Raw genomic sequence first — 25,156 nt, forward strand, 5'->3', positions numbered from 1 at the left:
CAGGATTTCTTAACTGTACATGTCAATATCGCTGAATCCCATGATGTGGAAGAGGAAGGCTGTGTATCCACATGACAGATACTCTGTAACTCAACTTCTGCAGCAAAGAAGGCACTCACTTTGTAAGCTGTAGTTTATTTCTGCTCTGTTTTATATGATGAACCTACAAAAGAAAACATTTGAGCACTTATCTATATTATTAACACAGTAGACTCGTAGATTGAAGCTTGACTTGGAAAACAAAATTCAACCTAACATTGGTGGAACTTAAAAGCCAAGTAACAAAGCATTCTGTGTTATAGGACTTCCCAGACATTCAGTATTTACATATAATGCATCTGCATTTTATACTTGATGACCACCCATCAGGAGTGACATTGTTAGCATGACTGGACAGCACAGTAAGCCAACCCTGAGCTGCACTCTAGCAAACCCATTCATTTTCAAAGTACAACATAGATTGGTTTAAATATTCACACAATTGTTTTTCAAAACGTTTTATTGCATTATATTTGGTACCTTATGTTTGACAAAGGAAATTACATTTGTAACTGCAGGAATAAGAAGCTGGTCTGTTATTGAAAAAAAATTTTGGGCCCCTTAAAAGTTACAAAGTCTTGGGCTTGCCTGAAACAACTGAGCAAGAAATATATTCTTAAGAAATGTAGGGCTTCAAGTATTACAAACCTGTGACACTGTGGAAAAGTTCCAGAGGTATCTAAACTGCAGCACTTTTTTATTTTTTTTTTTTTCTGCATAACATGAACAAGGCCTGCTGAGGTTTTAATCTATTAGTCTCTTGATCAGTCAAAATGGTAGTCAGGAGTTTTCCTCTTTGCAACTTCAAGCCATAGTATGTTCTCATTTTGTTTTCACTCTACGTGAAAAATGCATGCGATCTTTCTAATTAGTTGGTGCCACATCACAGTGCATAATTTTTATTTGGTTCTTGCATTACAGTTTTAAAAAGTTTGGCCAACCCACGCTGATAAGTTCATGTCAAGAACAGCAACGTTGATTCTCCCCTCCCCACCTCCCCCCCCACCCCCGCCAAGTTTAATCCCAAGAGACACCGTTTTAACTGGTTCCTTCAGTTAAAAACTGTGGTGCAAGAACACCAAACTGATCGTGTACAGTGAATTTCAGAGACACAACAAGCTTATTGAACACACTATGTTTCTTAATTCTGCTTGATATCCTGTATGTCCAAGCACCCCCAACACAGCACGTATGTTGCAGGTTTCTCTGTGTATTCTGATTCCCGTTGCATACTTCCTATGGACACAATCATCCCCCGTATCAAAATCAGTCAGATGCTAAAGCCCCATCAACTCTTTGTGCTCAGTGAAAGAATCCAGTGCTAAAACAGCAGTTTTGCTGTCTGAGATAACAGTAATCTCACAAGACAAATTTAAAGTTAATATTTCTGCCACACACCTGCTCTGAGGGACACATACCCCTTCAGGTCTCATATAAATTAGTTTAAAAACATGGATGGGTAGGTAGGTAGGGAGAAGGGTTGTTGTTTTTTTTTTTTTTTCCTTTTTCAATTTTAGCAGCTTTTAATTTTTAAGAAACCGAACAACCTATAACCAGTAATATGTTAGATATTTTATATATATATTTGTCAGCAGGATAAAAAAAAAAAGTAAAACTATTTGAAGGCAACCAGGTTGGTTTTTTTTTTCCTTCTGTTCTTTTGTGTAAGTTAGAACAATTCAGCAGGTGCGTGACAAAAATATTATACACCAGATATGGTCCAACGTCATTTTTTTTCCAATAAAGTTGTTCATATTTCATTGGCCAGTTCTTCAGGTTCTGCAGAGCTGTCTCCATTAACTGTGATCTTCATATCCTCTTCATATCCAGGGGGCATGAAAGCCAAAGCATAAGGGAAAAGCTTATGACAATTTGCTCTGTAAGTTTCAGATACTTCTTTACAGTCTCCAAGGCTACCGTCACATAAAGCTTCTAATACCTCCATACAAGTCTAATTAAAGAGAAAAATAAAGAAGGGTTATGGTTTTTTAAAACATTCAGCTGAACACTCACAAACCAGAAATACAATGCTACAAAGAAAACAAACTCCAAGTGTTTTTTACAGGTTTCAAACAGCAGTTTTGCCGTGTGAGATAAGAGCAAACTCACAAGACAAGTTTAAAGTAGTATTTCTGCCACACACCTGCTCTGAGGGCTATATGCCCCTATTCAACATCAAATGCCATTTTAATTAGACACAGCATGAAATGCAGGGTAGTCTGATTTAAAGAATGCAATTTAAAAAGAGATCCGAAAACCAGTTAGAAATCTTGACTGGAAAATGAAAATACTCATTTGTCACCTGTTCCTTTTTTTCCTAAAAAATTTTTTTTCTTACTAGTTGGCAACCAAGAACCCCACCAGTTGGGGGATACACTGACTGTTTCAACAATGCATAATGTCCCTTTAGTGTTTTTAAATAAAACAATGAATACAGAACACATACTATAATTTCCTAGTAATGACTTCTGTGAACTGTGGAATATAAATAAGATGTGAAAACAGCATTAGCTGAATAACCATAATTAGATGTGAAAACACTTCTGGTAGGGAAAACCCCCCATTTTACACTTAAGGTCATGTGAGTTGCTGAAGTGTGCCTGTAACTAGTGAATCAAATCAAAGTACTCTGATATTACCACATCCTTCAGATACATGCAGTTCCCTATCCATTTTTATTCGTGATTTAGAAGAGAAAAAGGAGATTTCCTGTAGGTTTTTTTCTTTTTCCAACCTGCACTGCAAACATCAGAAACCAACCTACTGAGCCTCACTAAAGCCTGTCAGCATTTAACATCTGCCTGTGCTGTGTGTGCAAGCATTAGCACAGTAAGTCAGTCTTTTCCCACTCCTATGACATTTGGTATAGCTTTCATTTCTTCTGTGTATTGAGATTAACTGCTCTGTCCTCCTGCTGTGGGGTTATGAAGTTCTCTTCAACAACCCCTTTTGCTCACATTTGCTCTTTGCTGGTCTTTACTAAAATGAAATGTAATAAATTTGATCTCACTGCACACAAAAATGCCTTTCAGCAAATGCCCCGATTCTCAATTTTTAGGGCACTTCCAATTTCCCTTCTAAAAGTTTAGCAGAACTCCAACTCTTACTTTATGTTGGTACCCAGAATTCACCATTTTCAGTTTTATCACAAGGCAGCATACAGCATGTTTATACACTCTGAGTTGCTAAATGCTTCCTCTAGTCCTACCAAGTTAACACCTCCACAATGACCAGGCATTTTTTATTACATTTTAATCTCTCCCCAGTCCAATTTCCAAAATCCCACTCCCAGGCAAAAAACAGCAAAAAGAAGGCTGTTAATGCCAAATTAATTTTTGTTTTCTAAATCTATTGATAACCTGGCTTAAACTCTTTGAGATCACTCAAATAGTAAAGAAAAAAATGCTATTCCAAAAAACAACACCCAAACAAGACAAGTTTATGAAAACTGCTAAATATGTACTCAGGATTTAAAACACACAAGTTTGTGTCCCATACCAATCAGCCAGCGTAGAGAAAGGATCTGGATCTTTAACATCCTAAACAAGTTGATAAATCTCAGCAATTTGCTTTTTATTGTCTCTTTTCCCCCTTTCTGTCTGGTTCAAAAATTCCACTATGACTTAAAATCCTTCACAAAAAACTGAAGTTCTATTGAACCCAGTCTATTTCCGAAGAGACTTTTTTTTTGGAAAATATCGATTTTTGCTCACGGAAGAACAATTTTATAGTAAAGTTCACAAATTTTACTTCCAATACCTCTAAAAAATTCCTGAGTGCAGAAACAAAGAGGACAATAAAGAAATAAGTTTGCACAGCCTGCCAAAGAATCTCTCTAATAAAATGTGCTGGACACTCTTACATGATGCAAAGAAAACAGTTTGTCTGGGATACAGAAATAGTTTAGAAAAAGCTTAAAAAAAAAACCTTAGAGGACATTTTATTCCTTCTCTGTTTTGCCAGGTAAGTATGTGGTCAAAGGAAGAAAAAAGACCATGTTTATTAATTTTTATGAGAAACATATGAAAATACAAAGAAAAATTACCTTTCTAAAATACTGTAAATTGCAAGTCACAACTGACAGTCTTCCCAGATGAACGTGGGGCAGTGGTACAGGGAGATTATTCCATGACCACCAGAATAGGGCAAAGATTCAAAATTTGGGAAGCTTTTCGTTAAACTACACACTAAGGCTAAAATGTGCATATGCAACTTTTACTAAACCTCAGGTAATTCCCACAGCTTGCAGAAAGTTGACTATGGAAAGCCTTCCCAGAGTCTGGGCCACTCCTAAGTCAATCTTTTTCTTGTGAACAGTCACCCGTGTGACAGCCAAAGCTCAGACAGACTACTGTCTTTTCTTACAGGGGAGCTTAGAATCTTTTGCCATGTGAATTCTCTTGTGTTTAATAAGTTTTCCCACTACCTGTGGCAATAACATGGTTTCTGTTGTTGCTATTTTCATATTATCACAAAACTAAATTAATTTAGAAGTGTGAAAAGGATGTTAAACAATTAAGTTCAAATGAACCTGACTCCCCTCTCTCTCACAACTCAACCTCCTTACCATAAGGCACAGCAACCACGTCAGCTTCCTCTTACCTCCAAAATTTCCATAAAGCTCCCACAGATACACCAGAAATTGTTTACAATTTATTAATATGTTACCTGAAGATTTCTGTTAATAAGGGATTCATCCAGGGTCATTGCCAGCTCCACTGCCCTTTTCTGACTGGAAGGATCTAAATAGTACATCATTTTGGCAGCTACAGGAGGAAAAATAAGACTCATCACCAAGTCGATGACCAAAAGTGTCTTATATACAAACATACAGTAGATCTAATAGGACTAAGAGGGGGACTGAACTCTCCAGCAGGAGTTCAGAATGGAACCACTTGGAGCACAAAGCTTGACACCTACTCGGGTAGACAAAGCACTAGAACATTCAGCAGACATCAGAAATTACAACAGATAGGGCAGAGAGGTCCAAACATTTGTACTACAGCAGCACAAAGATAAAATTAAAGAAAACCAGAGACAACTTGGCAATCATGTCAGAAGAACTCAAACCGAGAGCAGAAAAGCACTCCTGAGGGAAAGATTGTAACATCACCTGGGCTGACACTGAGATACCACTGCCAGGTAATCACAGAAAACACAGAGGTAGGGCAGAACAAGGATAAAGGCAAAGTACCTGATAACCTATGTGGCAGTGAGTCATAATTCTTTTTAAGAAAAGCTTCATTGAAGTTCTTTGGATTAGTTGCTCCAAAAAGCCGATTCATTTCTTGGTTTAACACTGTTCTAACAGCATCAGGCAAATCCTTACTTTCAGATACTGCTCAATTGGAAAAAAGAAGTTAACTGAGGTGGGCACAGGTAATCACAGTAAAATATACTTTATGTATTTAATATTTTTCACGTTTACATTATTAATATAATTGGAAAGGATCTCGAAGGAAGATGCACGAAATTTGAAAAGGTAAATAACTGGATCTGGTTGGAAAAAGCTTAACTATGACAGTTTTCTGATGCTTAGAAAAAGCCAAAGCTTTTTTACACTCATACAGTCCCACCCTTACTAATTAAAATCTATGAGGCTCAAAGACTGTTGTCATACAAGCCTGTTCTGTATCTAGTTTGCAGCCCCCATCAGAAAGGGTGACCTCTGGGGCAAGGGAAGGGGCAGAATCCGTCCAACCTTTTACCAATAAGGACAGAATTCAAAGCCTTCTCCTTGCATGCTGACACAGGCTGCCAGCAGAAAAGCAAGGTTCCTCACTGTACAGTTCCACTTCTTCACTCCCTCACTCTTTCAGGCTTCACCACACTACTCAAAGTCCTGAAAAGACTTACTAATACTGGAATAACTCCTAAATCCAGCTGCAGTCATAACAAACATGCCTAGTTTTAGCATGAACCAGTTGTTTAAAGGGCTTTCTAATACATGTATTAAATATTTTGAATTATTGCGCTAACGGCCTGTAAACCAAAAATCAGTGATTGTATGCTGGCTCAGCATCACCTGGAAGTGTGTACAGATGAAGTCCTACCAAACAGACACATACCACTGCTGAAGAGATGAATCATACACTCGTGAAGCCAAGGATGACTAGAATCAATAGCAAAGGCTCTCTTCACAGATTGAAGCATCAGAAGGAACTTCTCTGGAAAAAAAAAAAAAAGCGTTGGGAAATTTCAAAAACCCGTGGTGGGTGGGAACACTACATTGTGTTGCAGGAGTATTTAGTGTTTGAAATTGGAACGATCAGAAGAAATTATAGCTGAGTGTACTGCAACAGCTGTTTCTTCTAACATGCATGTATTTAATCAGCCAATTAAGTGGATAATCACCCAATGTTCACACTTTGGTTTGTCACAGACTGCTTGTGGCTGGGGTGTCAGTCCAATGAATAGTTCTGTGTCTCAAGAGGGACTGGCTCCTCACATCCAATGAATAATTTTTGCTTAAGTTCTAATGTAGAGCTTTATGTATCACAAATTTCTTGCTCTCGTTAGTTTTTTCACCTACCTTTTCGAAAATAAATCTCGAAGGCAAAAAGATGCGTCTCTATTTTGTTCTTCACTAAATTCTTCAGGGGTGTTAAAAATTTAATGGCTTCTTCCAAAGGTGCTTCAACCTACAGATTGAAGGAAGTGACACACAACCAGGTCAAAGTTTAAACCTACTCTATAGCAACAAAAATTAGCTATTCTTGAGACAGAGAGTTACTCTCCTAAGTCAGTGCATAAGATGCTCAGAACCTCTTCTGTTACAAATTCTGCATTATTTCACTCAATAAACATAGACTAAAAAGTCTAAAAATTTGCTTTGTGATGGTTACAAATCACGTTTTCCTATAGAGATAAAAGTCTTTGCCTTCTATCACACATCAGTGGTGAACACAGCTGGAGCTGAACCTGCTCTGAAATGGGCAGTAGGGCTGTCCACGACAACCTACACACATAGGCCTGAGGTGATGGTAAATGACTAATAAATGACCATGACATTCTGCTGACGTGAACTCCAGAGAGGTTCCTAAGAGCTGCTAGGTCATGGCAACATTCCCAGCCAAGATACAAACAGCAAGCTTGAAGCAACTAGGTATTGACCAAGGTCTCCTGGTCTTACCCAGCGTAATCCAGTAAACAGGCAGACTGAACACAAATTAATTCTAGGCAAGGATTCTTAATAGGCTCTTCCATCTAGACATTCAGGATTAGTCAAACAAGAACTGTCTATTGTCCTTCCTATTTTTGTTTTTATGAACATAAGCCACTCTCTAAGAAGCAGATAAATTTGTTGTGTGTCAGTAACAACTTAGTAACCTTGAAGTGATACACTTGATGGCAAATAACTGAGTTGAAGACAAACACCTTCCTGCTAAACACATACTACAGCACCTTCCATAAAAACAACTGCATTATTTCTGTGTGCTGTTGATTTTACATATGTCACTGTGCACATCAACTGTTTGGAACCCACAATAAACCAGATTTCAAAGCTATGCCTCTAATGCCAAAGCTATACACCTAAACAAGTCCGGGGCAACTGTTTCAGGAAAACTGCTTGCAAGTGATCAACTATGTCAGAAATGGTCCTCTGGCACTAGGAACCAACTGCGTTTGGAAGTGTCGTGATTCCAATACTAACTTAGGAATATAATTATATTATACAGACATCTACATCTTAAATACATAACTAGTTTTGCCAAAGGAATGCATTATACAGCTGCAACTATTCCCTATAATCTTGGGGACTGCTTAGTTTTTTCTGGGCTATCCCATGATGTCCCTCTACTCCAGAACTCAATTTCAATACACACCACTGAGACCATTTCAATCTTAACCAGCAGTGCAATTAGTTCTGCTTCTTGCAGCCAGTGAGCTAAACATCAGGAATACCAAAAATATTCTTAAATAACTAGTGCAGTTTAAGTCACTTGCTTCCTGGCTACAGAGTGAATTTCACTGTCTCAACCTTCAAATACCACCTCAAGTGCAAATAATACTCATTGTATGTGTAAAGTGAACATCGTGAATACTGTGTCTATCAGAACTTGGATACTATTCTACTATTGCTATAAATTAATTTTTCCGGTCTCTGTATTTTCCTTATCTACCCCCACATTTTTCGAGTGTTTTCCTGCTCCTTACAGGTATAAGTTTTAGCAAAAACAATAGCCTTCTGGGTCACCTCCCCTTCATATATCTCTACAGCTCTTAATCCAGATCTCAAAATCTTTCTCAGTCTAGTGTACTACTATGTACTACTACAGCTGCTTTATCCCTTTTTTTTCCCCAATCAAAACAAATGCAAACAAATCCTGTTAAAGCCTTCAATGGTTCCTCTTCCACAGGCTGACTATGCTTAATAAACAAAAAAATATTAGGGGACATAAAAGAGCAAATGATAATCACCTTACATAAAGAACAGAAAGACTTCCATCTGACCAACCAGAAGTAGGGTATAATCAACAAGTTAGTGCAATACACACATGAAAATAGTTCCACCTGTAGCTAATGTTTAGGACTTCAATTGGTGCCTGTCAGAACTGGGCACAAAAGCCATGATTTTCACCATGCTAACAGTATATGCAACAAACTACCCCTAGAAAAGAATTCTTTTTAACATGCTGCCTGTGAAGAGAAGCCACACCAAAAAAAATAAACAAGTTATCTGAATGGCTTTCTATTTTTATCTGTGCTCACTGCAACTTCTGTAGCAATTTCTATGACTTCATTATTACATTAGTAAGCACCTTTGCCAGTTTCTCAGGGATAAGTTCTTCTTTAGGTCCTCCAATTTCTTCATCATCATCATCTTTCTTCTTTTTCTGATTCCTCTGTTGCTTCTCCTTCTCAGCATTCTTCTTTTCCTCCTCCAGCTGGGCTTTCTTCTGTGCTCTTCTCTGCTTATTTCGTAGCTTCTTTAGCTCCTTGTCAGACATATTCGCTGTACACACACAAAGGGCAAAACCAGACAACATTGATGTCTAAAATTAACAGTCTCCATCAGTTGTCAAGACACCACCACCTTCTTTAAACCATATCTACTAACAAGCAGCGCTGCCATTACCTCTGTAGAAGCTTATTACTATCAATAATTACTTTACAGTCTGTGCTTCTGCTCCACAACTCACAAATTCCTTAGTGGAATCAGGGAGTTGGAATTAGAACCACATGCTGAAGGTGGGACAGAGTAATTACTGCACGACTCCACAAATCCAGCACCAGGAGTAAAAGTGCACAGCAATACTCATTGATTTCTCCCTGAGGCATTACACATGTTTAATGTAGCAATTAAATGGCCTAACAAAAATAAGGTGAAATAGCTCCACTTTGGCATAGACAATTTCAGCTTTGCTTCTGATGCCCTACAGACACATTTGATTCATATTCAGATCCTCTCTTCCCTCCAATTAGAATATGGAGAGTTAATTTAAAACACATCAGAAGTGGCTGCAATAAATTCTATTACACTTCCACCTGTCTTAATTTGAACTGAAAGCCACACAAATGAACTGAGATTAAAAAAATACTAAAAGTTGACAAATTCCTCTTGAAGGACTGATGAGCCTCTATTCATACTGTTTGAGGTACCCCAAGCCACTTAAGTTGCTCTCAAATCAGAGATGAGGGGAAAAAAAATATATCAATAGATTTTAAAGTAATTTTTACATCACGAGCCAGATGATAAAATTTAAGTTGCTACCTAGTGAAATTTTTGCATATTCTTAAAATGCTCAGAATGATACCACCAAGCACATTGGCTTCCATCTGTTATTTCAGACCAACCACCATGAGAATTCCATGTTTTCACAGCCACTCCATAACACAAGCACATTTGTACTTAAGAATTACAACTCTCACTACAAACCCATCATTGTTTTATAATAACCAAGATAAAAACATGTATTAGTTTAACTTTCAGCAGAACATCTACTTTTACACACAGTCAAAGTTACAATTTACCTGCTTTGAGTTGTGTAAAACTTTTATTTTTGGCCACTGCAGTTTACAACTCCAAGAATGCTAGATCTTCATAAAATATCCACTAATTAGTGAAACTGCACAATTAATAAACCCTGAGGGTTGCATACCTGTATCAGCCTCGTGTTCTTTATTTTCATCTGTTAAGGGATTATCATGAAGTTTCAAATATATCTCTATGGCAATTCGTGCTGCTTTGAAGTAGAACGGATGCTGTCGAAGCACATCTTCTAGTTTTAACAAGTCCACATAAGACCTAAGGGTGATCTTCCTCATACAGTAAGTGTGGAAGTCGAACTGGTCATCCGTGATTTCTACAAAATGCTAACACAGCGTAACATAGCATTATTTAGTCAGTATTAACAATCAGGTACTAACCTGGACTTTTAAAATACGCTCTCCCCCAAGGAATCGTTTAGTAAAACTCTGCTTTTTGACAAATACAACCTAACTGTCAGAAAGGTCAACAAAACCCTCCAAAAATAAAGTCATGGTGAAAAGAACAGAAGGCACCTTAGGTCAAAAACAAAATTCGACCATTTGCCAGCCTCTTAACAGCAACTAGCCTCTGACAATTAGCAGTTTAAGGGGAAAAGGTCCTACTTTCATTGTATATAAACTTCACTAATTCTTTTTCAATGAAAAGTATAATTTTGACTTCCACTGAATACCATGGCAATGAATTCCACACTTAAATAATACGTGGTGTGACAAAGTACTTCCTTTTGCTCAAGCTCTACTTTCCTGTCATCACCTGATATCCCTTTTTGTTTGAGAAGCAGTCAAAAGCCGTGCCCCTCTTGAACTTCTACATGTATTTATGACCTCATACAACTTCAACCTAAACTCAGCTGTTGTTTGTCAAAGCTGAGGCTAAAACAGTGAGCATGACAAGCTAATTACAGTCTCTTTGTTTTGAAGTTACTCCATGCATATTTTACCAGCACGTTTTTTAAGGAGGTGTGATACTGAGACATAAACAGTATGACAGTCACATGATTGAATAGAAGTATTTCTATAGTCACTTAATTCCCCACTTGTCTTTTTGACTGCTGCTCCACACAAACACAGAAGTTGTTGCAGTGTTAGGATTTCTTTCCTGAGCAGCAATAATTAATGCAAGACCTTTTACTACTTATGCATAGGCACAGAATTTTTCTTGCCCCTCATTCACTGACTACACCATTGAACATGTTTCATGGGCCACTTTTAGTATTGAGACAGCACAGGTGTTGTCCTTGCACTATTCAGTCCTTTTCTGTGATCATTTATCGACATATGAAGCAATGGAGACTCTACAGAGATACCTTAATGATCTCCATGGTATATCCCTTCTCTTGCAAAAACTGATTATTTATTCCTACTCTGTTTTCCAAGCCATGAATTAACTATTAAATCCATGAGATCAACTTCTTACTTTTTCTGAGACAGTTTAGATCCTTTATGGTGTGAAGGATGATATCAAAAGTGTTTCTGAAATCCAGAACATAACAACTAGACTGCCCTAAACATGACTGGCACCACTAAAGGACTTAAGAGACACTGCTTTTTCTTACAGAACACCAAAGCTTTGTTGATGGTTTCTGAATTCCACATATTTGTCTATTTTATTTTTGAGCTTTGCAACACCTTCAATCAATTAATCCAATAAAAAAGTAAACATAGTGACTTAATTCCTTAGAAATTTTGTTTTGGTTTGTTTGTTTTTTAGGATGGCCTGAATTAACACTTTATTTCAGCTTTGCTAAGCTCTTCTGGTAACCAAGACAATTTACAATAGACATATTCTTTTACAAGAATCTAACTTATTTAAAGGATTTCTGTGAACAAAACATGGTCCTGGCAAATCACAGAATGGTTTGGGTTGGAAGGGACCTAAAGGTCAGCTATTTCCAACCCTCTGCCACAGGCAGGGACACCTTTCACTAGGCCAAGTTACTTTGGTAATTTGCTCTGAGAATATTCCACAGGCAATATTCCACAGAGAATATTTCTCTGCAGAAAAGCAGCCGTGCTGAAACCTCCTAAAGCCTCTCTGTTTGCAAAGAGGCACAGCTTTCTACTAAGTTCTGCTCTTTCAGCACTTCATTTACACCCTCAGATGTCTGGTCGTTTTCTAGACCCTAAAGTGCTTTAAAAAAACCAAACCCATACTTTTTTTTTTTTTTTTAAGTTGTGGATCCAAATTGAGTTGTTTGCCTTACTATGGATCTGCATTTAATATGCGAGTATTCCCCCTTTTTTAAACACAATTTCTACTTTAAGAAGTTGTTATATTTCCAATAGCTTCTTTTAAACTGTAGCTTAATTTTATTTTTTTTTTTAGGGGGAGGTTTTTCATTTTTTTTGTTGTTTTTTTAAAGTTAACATCTACCACTAAAACAGTGCTTAAACAGTAACTAAAATGATGTTTTTTTCCTTTACTTCACAAATGGGTTTGTCAGCTCAGTCATGTTATTTCTGGACTTAAAGTACACTTAGTTTTTATTTTTACCCAAATACGTAGTTTTTATGTACACTGCCAATACTTCTCAGAGTTTTCCTCTCTCTTCTGGATCTTCAAATAACTTCAAAAAATCTCCTCATAACACACAGTTTACAATGGCACTTTTAGGAGGAAATGTAAACTTATCAACTCGCCAGTAACCAACGTGAAACAAAATCTCTCCTGGAGCTACATGAAGTATACTTTTACTGCTCAGAAAAGAAACATATCAGCACAGTGAACTTAAACCAGTGTTTTCCAACCTAGGCAGTTTAACTGGATACGTACTCTCTCAATTTCATGGCATTTTTTAAGTGCTTCTCCGAATTTGTTCATCGCCTTGTAAGCTTGTGCACACTCTGTCTGAAACCACATGCACTGCATTTCATTCAAGTTCTCTACTGCCGAGGTTCCTTCCTAAAAGCAAAAACAGCATTGCATAAAAAATAAATCTCTCATTCCATTTGTTGACTGCTTTTTCCTTTTTATCTTGTCCTAATTAAAAGTACAAATAAGGATGCTATCCAAAGAAATGCTCAGTCTCAGAACTGGAGTCCTGAAAGTCGGAAATGCCACAGTTAAGATGGACTTGCTTTGTTCATCAATTTAAGAAAAATATAAAAACCTTTGTTACATTTACTGGAAGAGTCAGAAAGAAACAATGAAGAGCCAGGTAGTGACCATTTAACTGTGACGGTTCCTCAGCTTCAGGATAGGTGAGACCTTCATTCAGTGTTTTTAACACTGTGTGCACACAAGTAACACACTGTGGCATGAAAAAAAATGGCAGGAAAGTTCTAGCACATGGCAAGACACTGACAGCTGCAGGAAATCCTGCAGGAATTTTTTTTTTTTTCTTAACTAAAGCTGCCATCTGTACCTTCCAGAGAACTGCTGATTCAGCTAAGTGTACTAACTGACAGCAGTAGTAGATGATTTCTTATGCCATCAGTACTAGGGAGCAGTGGCAAGGCAAAAGGAACACTGTTAACTCAAGACACCTTCTGGTTCAAAAAAGGAGATTACAGTTGTCTTTCAAATCTGGTATTTATATATACTTGCACAGATCTGGAGGACTTAGCAATGAAAGAGAAAGGCAGCGTTCAAAACAGCCTGATTTAGGCAGCTAGAAGTGAGAAAAAAATGTCAGTTCCATTTGCATTATGGTTACTTTAGGTCTCCTTTAACTGTTTTTTTAATTAAGAAGCTTGTATTTGAGCACTAGACATAAGATCAAAAAGAGATAAAAAGATTACACAGAGCCATATCATCAAATTATACTTTTCAAGTTCAGTTTTGGGTAACTGGTATGCTTGCTTTTTTGACATCATCTTAAAGCTGCTTAAGGCATTGAGGGAGGTCAAATCAACTAAATTCATATCAGATTTCCATCAAAAACCCCACATAAAGTTACTGAGTTTATACAAAACAGAACTTCCCCTGCCCTCATGTTTGCCTGCACACATTTCACAAAGACCCTCCAGATTTTCCCTTATAAAAACTGCTCCCCCTCCTCTCCATTCAACCCAACTTATTCCAGGTTTCTCTTGCTCTTCAAGAGAGGAGAAAAATGGGACAACAAACAGAAAAGGCTTTACCTTTGAAGGTAGATCCCAAGAGCTTGTTGCCTGTCTCCCACAGACAACATATAAATGATATCACCTGTATCCTAAAACTATCACTTGACAAATAGTCTGGGAAGACTTCACTGAGCTGCTTTGACTTTCAGTTATGAAAGAATAACATCAAGTGAAGTAAATTTAAACGAAGTAACTAACCTGTGTGACCATCAAACCTATCAAAATGGGTTACTGCAGGGACACAAGTGATGTATGAAATTAAGCAATCTGCACAAGGCAAAACTTTTTCTACCAGATAACTGGTCATGTGTAAGCAGATGGAAAAATAAAAAAAGATATAACATGCAGCTTCCCTCCACCACAGTTAAACACGGCCTTAGGGATGAAAGTTTGTTCACACAAGAAAGACATCTCAGAAAGCCTTTCACCTGGTAGTCACACAAAAATTATGTTCCAAGAGAAGTTTGAATTCTCTAACTTACCACCATTAGAAAAAAAACAACTCAAAAGAGACATTTAACCAGATGTGCAATTTTACCAGGTCTTTCAAGTATCCTATAGAATCAACATTAACCCCAAAGATTACTGTGAAGAAATTATTTACTGAGAAGTTCTCTCTAAAACAAAAATGCTGCATTTTTCCTACCTAGCAAAAATAATCAAATCCAAGCTTTATAGACCCTTCAATTAATGCTATGGATCATGCCTATCCCAGAATAATTCAAACCCTGCTATGGACTACCACAAGTGAAGCAAGAAAACACAGTTGCTCTGAAACAGAACTTAAACATTACAGCAGAGGTCAGTGCAAAGTTAAAACACAAAGTTATTCCACAAGGGATTAGGCCCAGATTATCCAAAAGAGCCGTAGCTAAAAGCAACAAACCCGTGTAAACTTAGAACACATTTCTTCTGCTTCTTTAATGGAGTTTGCTTTCAACATGTATTTTGCACATTTGGAGTTGATAAATCTGTCTGCTGTGTCCAAAGCCTGAGCCTCATCCATCCACCTTGCAGCTTCTTTAATATTTCCAGCATGCTAAAGAGATAGAAATTTGAGTCAGATTCAGTAATTATAAAACATGCACATTTTATCTACTTGCTGTTTAACATAAATCGGTTAACTTTCTAGACATTTTTTAATAAATAGCTTTCTTCAAAAGCAACAGATCTTTAAATTAAAAAAAGCAGTAAAATCACTTTCCCTCATTATGGAATTATTGGTCTTTTAGCACTAGATGCTTTTCCTGAAAATGCTTAAAGGACTGCTTTGGATAATCCCATTCTGATACAATATCATAGTGTAGCTGGGAAACTGTTTCTAAGTAGTTAAACAATCCAGGGTAAAAATAGATGAAAGACTCAAATTTATCAGTGCGATTTTTAAACTGAGAATTTACATTTTCCTGTACATTTGTCCTTTACTTACTTAAAAACCTTCACAGGGGCTTATTGATATGGAGCAAGAAAAAGCCCCCAGGTACCTAAACAATATCCTTATCTAGAAACTCGATAAAACTCACATTCATAACAAATGAATAACCTCTGGTCACTAAGGATAAGCCACACTTACCTTATAGATTTTTGCCTTCACAAGGAAGAGTTCTATCAAAGTGGGAGTACTTTCTATAGCAGCATTTATATATTCTAGAGCCAGGGACGGCTGTCCAATTTTATCATAATGTTGAGCCAAATAATACTGGACCCAGAGTAAAGTGGTTGGAGGTTCTTCTTTGCCATCATCTGGAGGGAGCAGAACAGAGAGAGGCTCTTTTGTTCAGTTTATTAAAACAACATGCCAGAAGCAGAGAGCTATAAATACACACACTGAAGTTAATTCTGCCACTATGTCAGGTTGTCACACCAGACCTGGGAGTGCTTCCAACCAACTGGGTCCAGGTAAGTACATTAGCTTCTAAGTCTATGCAAGACTTGAGCATATCCTGTTCCCTTGTCATTCTGTGGTTTTAATGGAAAGGGAGTTAGTGGGTCAGAAGGGAGCTGCAGTTTGTTCCAAGTATTCCCTTAGTCGGGGCAATCGATGTGCAGAACCTCCAAGAAAAGAAAACCCAGCCTCCAACAAAAGCTCAAAAACTACCTCTCCATGAAGGTTGAGCTATCAGTGCATGTTCTTTTTTTGTTTGACGTTCTGTAATTAAAGATTTGACGCAGCTTTCAAATTTCAGTTTCCTCAACAGTGATAAACTCAAGTCTTTAAAATAGAATATCTGAAGTCAAAACTGCAAAGAGATGACCAAATTCATGGATCCGGGAAAAAAGTTCAGAACAAGTGACTACATTTTGAATACAGACTTTACATTTGACAGCTATGGTAGAGTTCCATGTTAGGGGGAAAAAGGAAAAAAATCATCTCTATTTCTTCACTCCCCACTAGTTCCCCACCTCTGAATGGACACAATGGTTACACCAGGCATTACTTCCATGGAGTACAACAGTCTTGGCACTCACCATTTGGGTTAAATAACCTGCAGCTTCTTAGAGAGGTTTCATAACCTATCACGAGCTCTTCTATGATTGCCACCTACACATGCAAGACAAGACACACAAAAAATAATCTGTGAGCCAGATGGTATTTTATTTCAACCTCAGCTACTTGGTGTTACCCAAATTAGTTATTTTTGGTAAGAAAATTCTGCAATATCCTGAATTACATTACATATGGGAACAATACGTATACTCAAACTCACATCTATTTTCAACAAATTAAAACCAAGCCTCCTTTGGTGAACATTTACACAGCTTAGAATACGTAAATCTGAGTTTTCTACATTTACCAAGTTGGCACAAGACTATGCTTGCTTGATGTATGCATGTACTTCATTTTTTTTTTTTAGCTATACCAGGCTGTAACATGCAGCAGTGCTGATGGAGTGAACACTGAAGAAAAGTCTCCTTTATGTCTTTAATGCACCACAGTTACCACATAGAACAGGTAAAAAGTGGTTAAAAACACTCACCTTCTCCTTGTCTTTATATAATGACCTCAAAGTATTGAAGACTGGTGGGCAACCTTTGCTGAAATTCATCCTTAGAAACTTGTCCAGACATTCCTTAAACTTTTCACCTTGAGAGGAAAAAGACCTGTTGATTTTGTTTTACCAGACATTACTCATCAATTGCAGACTGTTTATGCTGTTAAAACAGCATCTCAGAAACACAAGTGTTGATCACTACCTGCTCAGCAAAAATGCACTTACCAGACAAAAAGTTTAATGGTAATCTTCTTGGAACTAGTCCCCTTGGGTATTTAGTCCAGGCCTCTTCATAGATCTTTAGCCTCTCCATCATATTAGCTGCAAGAGAATTTTCCAGTTTACTTTTCCCTTCCTTTTTGGCAAGAAGGGAAAGGGGGGCAAGGAAAGTGATTTGTATCTGGCTAAAAATAAGATCAGGATACATATATCAACTAAAAGCTCCATGCTTCCTAAAGAACATCAATTTCCTCTATACTGTTTTTAAAACTGATGCACTAAATGATTCCAAGGTACTCAGTATCTGTTAATTCCTCTTCCCAAGACTAACTGCTTAATCTCTCATCTTTGAGTTCCTGCCTTATCACTGTGCTAAAATCTTCAAAGAAAGCCCTTCAGTTGTATTAGCTACAACATAAGATAACAGACAGTAAAGTAAAACTCTAAATTAAAACTGTCTTCTAGGAAATAATTCTATTCTTTCAACCACACACAAAGACTACTGTATTTTTTTGATTCTATGATTTTAGATAAGACAAGGGTAACAACAATACCAGAAATATCTCCAGTCTTTCTTAAAAAAACCCCAGCATTATGATAACATGTACACACTATGACTAAAATGGAAAACTTAAATGAGGACTTTTAAAATAATAGTTTTAATATTTAAAGCAATACAAGTTTTTCATACATATATAAATTTCAAACATGCAGAAAAAGTTTATTTACTACAAGATATGAAATAATTACCTGGCTTAAGTGCCTTTTCGAGGCCTTTGTAGTAAGCCCAGTTTTCAGGATTTCTTTCTTGCAGTCCTTTGTAGACTTCAACTGCTTCTTCAAGTCTGCCAAGCTGAAGCAGGAGTTCTCCTGTGTGAAATTCAAGAAGTTTTAAATTAAGGTAACAAGATACTGAAGCAGTCTAACATTAATCACTCTACAGGAAGACACCAGATAATCTTAACTCCCTGTAGATTCTAAGTTCTTTGAAAAAATGACCACAATGGCATTACAAACTAGCTGACAGATATGCTTTTACTTTGACAACAGCTGCCATTACAATAAGATTTTACAACTCAGCCCATAACTCCTAAAATTTACTTGAAAATTTACTGTTAAAAGCAAGATGCACATGGGTTTTTTTCTTACTTACTGAGGTGACTGGTTACTTTAAGTGCAGTTTTTACCACAGAAGGCAACTAAAAGCAGTACACTATTTAGCATCTTGAAAACCAAACTGAAACTGCAGAGGTGCAAATAAAAGAATGTTTCTTCAGTCTGGTATTTCATAAAACTAACTTCAGTGTTTTTAATCAAGCCACTGATTTGATGAATGGATTCTCAAGATTCTGCAAACAAGTTTCCTTTTAATGATACTTGAACAGAAGATAAAACTGTTAAAAATAAAGCCTAGGTCTAACAACTGTGTAAAGCATCTTTGCTAATGCTGGAATTGCAGGGGTCAATTTCCCATTTTGTATTTTACATATTTTACAAAAAAAAAAAAAAAAATGGAAAAAACATATTTTACGAAGTTTTGCTACTGGCAGATGTTAGGCACAAGCAGATCACGTGCCACAGGTGAACAGTGTCATTCTACATTAAGGTAAGATTTCCTCATCTGGTTTCAAGAGGAAAATGCAACTCAGCATTGCCTCTCTTCTTCCCTGCATCACACAACTGACATGCCATTTTGCCACAAGATGCTGCTTCCCATAGTTTGGATAACTCGAGGAATACACACAGAATCTAATGCCCAGGAAAACATCAGTAGTCCACCCACTGAGAATGAATTGGGAAAATAAACCTGAATTCTTTCTTCAAGGTGCAAGCTAATTTTTTTCTATCTAACAGTGGCAAATGTCAATACAATATTCAGTGTTTGTCAGTTGTATTTCATTCACAATGGTTTTTACACATGCATTTAAAATTTGTACACAGCACTTATTTATTAGCAGTAGCATATGCAGCAGCTAAGCCAGACCAAAGAATACAATGGGAGCTGTGCCCCAAAAAATTAATTTGTTGACACTGTTGAAAACACACAGACTGCAAAGAGTATTTCCATTCTTTTTTTTTTCTGGTAACTTACTTGGAGGTTGTGTGTTTTGGTTTGGCTTTTGGTGTGGGGTTTACTTTTCTTTTTTATGCAGTCCTACTTGAAAATCCTATTTCACTACCAGCCTTGGACCTTTAAACACTTAAAAAACACCAAGTATGCCAAAAGATCTTTCAGGTAAGTCATAAAAACACACTCCCACCCCCAAAAGTCCTGCTACTATGTTTCAAAACCGGTCTGTGATAGTGTAATTTCTACATCCATATCCTTTAATATGCAAATCAAATAATGTATTTGCACCCACGGAGAGTCATCTGCAAACATTTTCCTTGAGGAAGTGCCACACATCTCCCATAATACTACCACTACTAAATGCCTAGGTTCATTTTGCAGGACAGTGAGATTACCATTAGCAGAAACAGGGAATTAGCTACAACATCTATACGAATAATATGAGGGAATAAAAAATTTCTTCTCTTTGCTTCAAGCAATCATCCAAACAGAAGTTTCCCAGAAAGACTGTACAAGCAGTAAAGGAAGAAAACATGCTTTAAGGAAGTGCACCTGTTAACAGAGCTATGAGAATGAACTATCACTCTGCAATTCCAGCTATGCAATATAAGATACACTATTACATTGATCTGCTATAGTATTACACACTAAGTTTATAATAATAGAACAGCAGAAGCCTATAGATGGCAACCCAACAACGAGACTATCTCTATATATTCTGCAAGGGTGACTGAGTACAACTAAAAGCCTTCTACTGTGCCAAAGATGATTCTTCCCCTTCAGCAAGTGGCATCCCTGTCAGGACCACTAGGAAAGCTGTAACAGAATGGGTCTGGGTACACTATTCTAAAAGAACTTCAGGACACCAGTTCAGGATCATCTGTCTAAAACACCTGTTAGATTACAAGTTTCAGTCTGTTGATGTCTTACATCATGACCTGGGAGAAGAGCATGACCGGGACTCAACAGCTGCAAGACAAGCAGCCCTTTACAACAGCAAAATTAAATAAGTTAATCTAAAACCAAATGAAAGCTGAAGTTACAAAAGATGGGGAAAGCTGACAGTACAGACAGCCCGCTGTGTGCTATGTATTTAAACGTATCTTCACAAAGTAATTACCTTTAGTTTCCTCGACAGCCAGTTTATCACAAATCTGCTTTTCATAGGTACAAAGATGCTCCAAGGCTTCTTTATATAGTCCTGCCTCCCGGAGGACTTGGTTTTGATAGAGCAGCAGCTCACTGTACTCATAGTCCACTTTATCAGGTGATGTCTACACAGGAAAGCAAAACACAGGAGACAGTTCAGCCTTCTGATTCCAGAATTTGGGGTCAGATTCATTTGACTGAAGAAACTGCACAAAGTTTTCCCATCATGAAAGGAAGCAGTGTTTTATTTTTGGGTTAAGCAGCAATCCACACAGGAATTTCATGTTCTCCTCTTACCTGCTGTGTCTTCCTGAATTCCTCTAAAATTTTTGCTGCCATTTCATAGTCTTCCAGCAGATGGTAAGCGATGGCATAACCAATCCATGACGCTCGCTGTGCAGGTCGGAGCTGGAGCAACTGGTATCTCGTTTCCTGCAAAAAAGTAGCTACTAATTTTCCTGACTTTATTCTGATACTCTGTAGAATCCATTAGGCAGTAATCTGTCTTCAGTATTCTAGTATTTAAGGAGGTCACTAAAAGTTAGTTTTCCACATTCCTTTTTTTTAACCAAAAAAAAGAATAATCTTTAAACTACGATGGTCTTCACCAAATAAAAAAACAAAACAGCACACAAAATAACACATCATGTCCAGTTGAATCCAGATGAGTCAGACTAACTTTGTTAATGTATGACACACATGCTTTTCCTGTCTTACTGCTTATGAACAGAAGGTAATTAAGGATACTTTGGGATGAGTTGCAGGAACATTTACTGGTGTTTCAAATTCACCTTGAAAGTATGTATGTATTAAATCCTTAAAAGTGTTGTTAGGCAACATAGGTCACGCAAACACGTCCCTGTCCTTTGGCAAGAAGAAAATTACAGTTGGAAAATGCATCAGATTTGCTTGGTATCACACAGTTTTAATCTGACAAAAAAGTTATTACTTGTTTTGTTACAGACTCCTGAAAGGCACCTTCAAGTAATTTAAAATAAAGGGAAAAAGTTACTATCTACTGAAAAAGCCCAAACTTTCAGAAGTAGGGATTAACAAAGAACTAAAACTAGTTACAGCAGTTTGACTAGAATGATGATCAGTCAAAATATTATGAAGTAGGAGAGGGTGGAAGTTAAAGCAAAATAAAAAACCCAACCCAAAACACAAGGTTATTCCCCGTTTTGAGAGTAAATTCACGTTCTTCAGAAACCAGCATATGAACCAGTCATGCATTACTGGGTTCTAAGCATCTTAACATTTAATTCTTAATGCATTCTATAACCACATGTTACTTGTGAATACAAATTTTGTAATTGCTAAACATGTATTTATCCAGAGGCCAAGAGAACATACATTTGCAAATGTATTTGGCACCTATGCTAAGTGTTAGCTATCTTGTCTCAGCAAGAGAGGAATCACATTTCTGAATTATTAATATGAAAAAAGTAGCGATTAAAAATTGCCCTGACTCAGGAATAAGTCCACTGAAGACCTGTACTAGCTGATGGTTCCACACAGCTCTGGGAACAGAATTTGCTCTTGGCATACCTGTAATGTAAGCATGAACATTATCCTAATTTGAAAAGGAAATAATCTATTAAGAGACCAACTAATTTGTTTTAACAACCACGACTTTAGTCGTGCAAAGAACACCTGAAAAGATGAAAATGTGCCCCCAAAAAATGATTCAAGGTCTCTCAGGTAAAAAATCTCTTTTTTTTTTTTTCCAGAGGAAAGGAATATTGTATTATACCAGTCTACATTAGCTGAAAATCAGACAAGTTTCCAGGCACAAAAACATGGAGGAACTAAGGGGGTTTTTCCAATTCATTAATGTTCGAGTGACCATTGCCATCTCTCCTTGGATGGCACAGTAATAAAAAAACAAACCTTCCATAGTAATTGCTTTCTAATCCTATGTGAGCCATCCATTGATCACAGGTTGCAACTAGAACCACATCAACATCTCTGCAATACACATACTAAACGGCACCTGCTAATTTTTAAGAAAATAAAGGTATTGGCACACATCAGTTCACAATTCGAGGTGACAGAAAAAAACCACCCTAACTACATTAGGAGCAGCATTTGTAGAGGAGACAACAGAAAGTTTGTGTTCTTTACAGGAGTATCATTGCCATGGCACTACCACCTTGTAAATGTTGGGTAGCAAAAAACAACATCTCAGGTGGCAAATAAACAACTGACGCAAGGCAGCAAATAACTGGGTGCTGCAGCAACAGGCAGGAAAAGGGCTGTGGTCTAAGTTAACAAACTGCAGTCAGCTTTACTAGAAAGCAAACAGCAGAAAACAAGACAGTAATCTAAGCACTCTGAGAATTAAATCAAGAAAGAAGAGGAGTACTCAAGAGGTCTGATCCACAATCTTACAGCTCGCGGGAAATATTTGGACCCAAAGGAGCCGGGAAGCAAAGTATGATGGTTCATGCAGCATACTGCATGAAATTATGATGGAATTTGCCTTGTATTATTATTATTATTTCAAGAACATAAGACTGGAGAACGTCTACAGCTGGATTATATAGCACCAAAAAAATAAGAAATGCAAGCAATTCTGCACTAACCTGGAAACACATAATTTAATATGCCATTAAATCTACGTACTTTACAGAAATTGCATTGAGTGGCACATAGTTTTAACACTGGATCTAATGTATATTTTTTTTCAAAGTGTCATTAAACAATCTGACACCTTTGCTGCAGTTTCCTAGATGATGATTAAAGGCAGTATGTATACTTACCCTGTAACCTTCAAGATCCCTCATTTGAATCTGTAGCAGAGAAAGATCTCTCAAGATTTGAAGATTGTCTTTGTCCCATTTCAGTGCATTTCTATAGCATTTGATAGCTTCATCATACTTCTTGTCTGACCTCTGAAGAAGGCCATAGACATGCCAACCTAGAAAACTCTGTTAAGGCTTCCACTGAATTGGAGTAGGGAGAAAACAGATCTAACAGCGATAGAACAGTAAGCAACAAGCTCTTGAGCTGTTTTATAAAAGGACAGTAACATTACAATTCTTTTCATCAGAGAACTTTGCCAGTTATATGTATAAGGTTCATATAACGTGCTGTAAGCTTTACTTTTCACATACTGGGGGAAGAAATAAAGTAAGAGGATCTCTGAAAACACTACTAGGCTTACTTGAACACATTTTTAGATAACTGAAGTGCTTGCACTTCCTGCACTCTATGACAAGTCTTTAACAATGTAATGGCAACTACTAATGTTTTTAGAGCAAATCACATGCTTAAATGCCCACCACAAGTTTAGAGTTGCAGTTCAGTGATCAAAATAACACACAATGCAAGCCAGAGTAATATTTGAGCTAACTGTGACTGCAAGGAATGCTGCAAAGCCCTTTGGACAGCTCAGACAAAATATTCTTATGTACTAGAAACCAAACTGAAAATTCTGAACTTCCAGTGTGAAGGTCAGTGGTACTGGCTATGCTATAAATCAAGTAGTTGTAGAAATAAACCTTTTCAATTCATAACCAAAAGCCTTGTTTCAAAAAGGATACAGACATGACTCTTCAAGTCATTCCTTAGGCCTCTACGCACAAGTTCATAAGCTTCCTCTTTCTTCCCTAGACAGTTTAATGTTAGTCCTTTCATTGCCAAGGTTTCTAAAATAGGAAAAAAAAAATTAAATAAGTATCAGTTACTCATTTTCATAGGTTTTAAGCTTAGTATAGCAACACTAAATATAGCATAAATGCAAATTTAGATTCAGTCATCAGCATCAATATTTCCCATTCTTTTTTTCTCGTGGAAAACTATACTGTCGGATTATTCATTTAAGTGTATCATACATCACAACAAACCTCATATATTACTTCCACCAAAACAAAGTAACATTTTATTTTAAAGGCACTAAAAACTGTCTGCTCTACAAACACTTGGAGATTTTTTAATGTAAAGGCACGTTATAACTACTCAAGTATTTATTCACAACCCTGAGACTTCCACACATCCAGCCATGCCAAACTAGTTGCAAAAAACCCACAAAACATTTCTGAACAGTGGAAAGAAACTTTCAACTCAGTATTAAGAACTAACTGAAAATACAGCAGAGGACAAACACCTTTTTCTTCTTTTAGAATAAGACTACTCCTTCAGAGAAGTGGCAGACCACAGAGATGACAGACATACTGAACAATATTCAGCCTCTTCCTTTCATCTTTCACTTTCATGTGAGTGAACACCAATTTCCCCTGAAAAGTGATCTAAGCCATACATACTTGTCTTGAGAAACCTGCACCATGCTATAAGGAGTTTTAGACTTGGAGGCTCAAGAATGGCAAGCTACGACTACTGGTAAGATTAGTCTTAAAAATGACAAATCTTACCAACAGTAAGTGCTTAATATGCAAGTTTCTGGACACTCTCAATGCTTCACGGGCAGAAGGTTAGCAGCAACATACTATCAAAGTTTAAAATTATTACTCTACTGTAAAGTACGGGGAAAAAAAGAGAGCACATACCATTTGAAAACTTACCTCCATGTTCTGCAAACTTTGGGTTGGAAAGGATCTGTTTACAGAACTTCAGCCCATTTCTATACTGCTTGTGTTCATAACACCTCTGTTGAAGAAGAACAGAA

At 37.1% G+C, this 25,156-nt stretch overlaps 1 protein-coding gene across 1 annotated transcript; it reads right to left on the reverse strand.

Moving 5' to 3' along the window:
• Positions 1-481: 481 nt before the first annotated feature.
• Positions 482-25,156, reverse strand: NAA15 (N(alpha)-acetyltransferase 15, NatA auxiliary subunit). Its single transcript, XM_017820329.1, has 19 exons — positions 25,053-25,156; positions 24,075-24,179; positions 23,292-23,449; positions 20,827-20,961; positions 20,501-20,654; positions 18,060-18,179; positions 17,316-17,411; positions 17,076-17,182; positions 16,567-16,639; positions 15,671-15,840; positions 14,984-15,136; positions 12,806-12,934; positions 10,143-10,356; positions 8,802-8,995; positions 6,572-6,680; positions 6,108-6,206; positions 5,234-5,377; positions 4,708-4,805; positions 482-1,990 (listed from the first exon to the last, which is right to left on the reverse strand). The coding sequence occupies exons 2-19, from the start codon at positions 24,166-24,168 to the stop codon at positions 1,790-1,792; spliced, it is 2,448 nt and encodes an 815-aa protein (XP_017675818.1). The 5' UTR covers positions 24,169-24,179; positions 25,053-25,156; the 3' UTR covers positions 482-1,789.

The sequence above is a fragment of the Lepidothrix coronata genome, unplaced genomic scaffold, assembly GCF_001604755.1.
Source record: "Lepidothrix coronata isolate B3197 unplaced genomic scaffold, Lepidothrix_coronata-1.0 Scaffold82, whole genome shotgun sequence".
Lineage (NCBI taxonomy): Eukaryota > Metazoa > Chordata > Aves > Passeriformes > Pipridae > Lepidothrix > Lepidothrix coronata.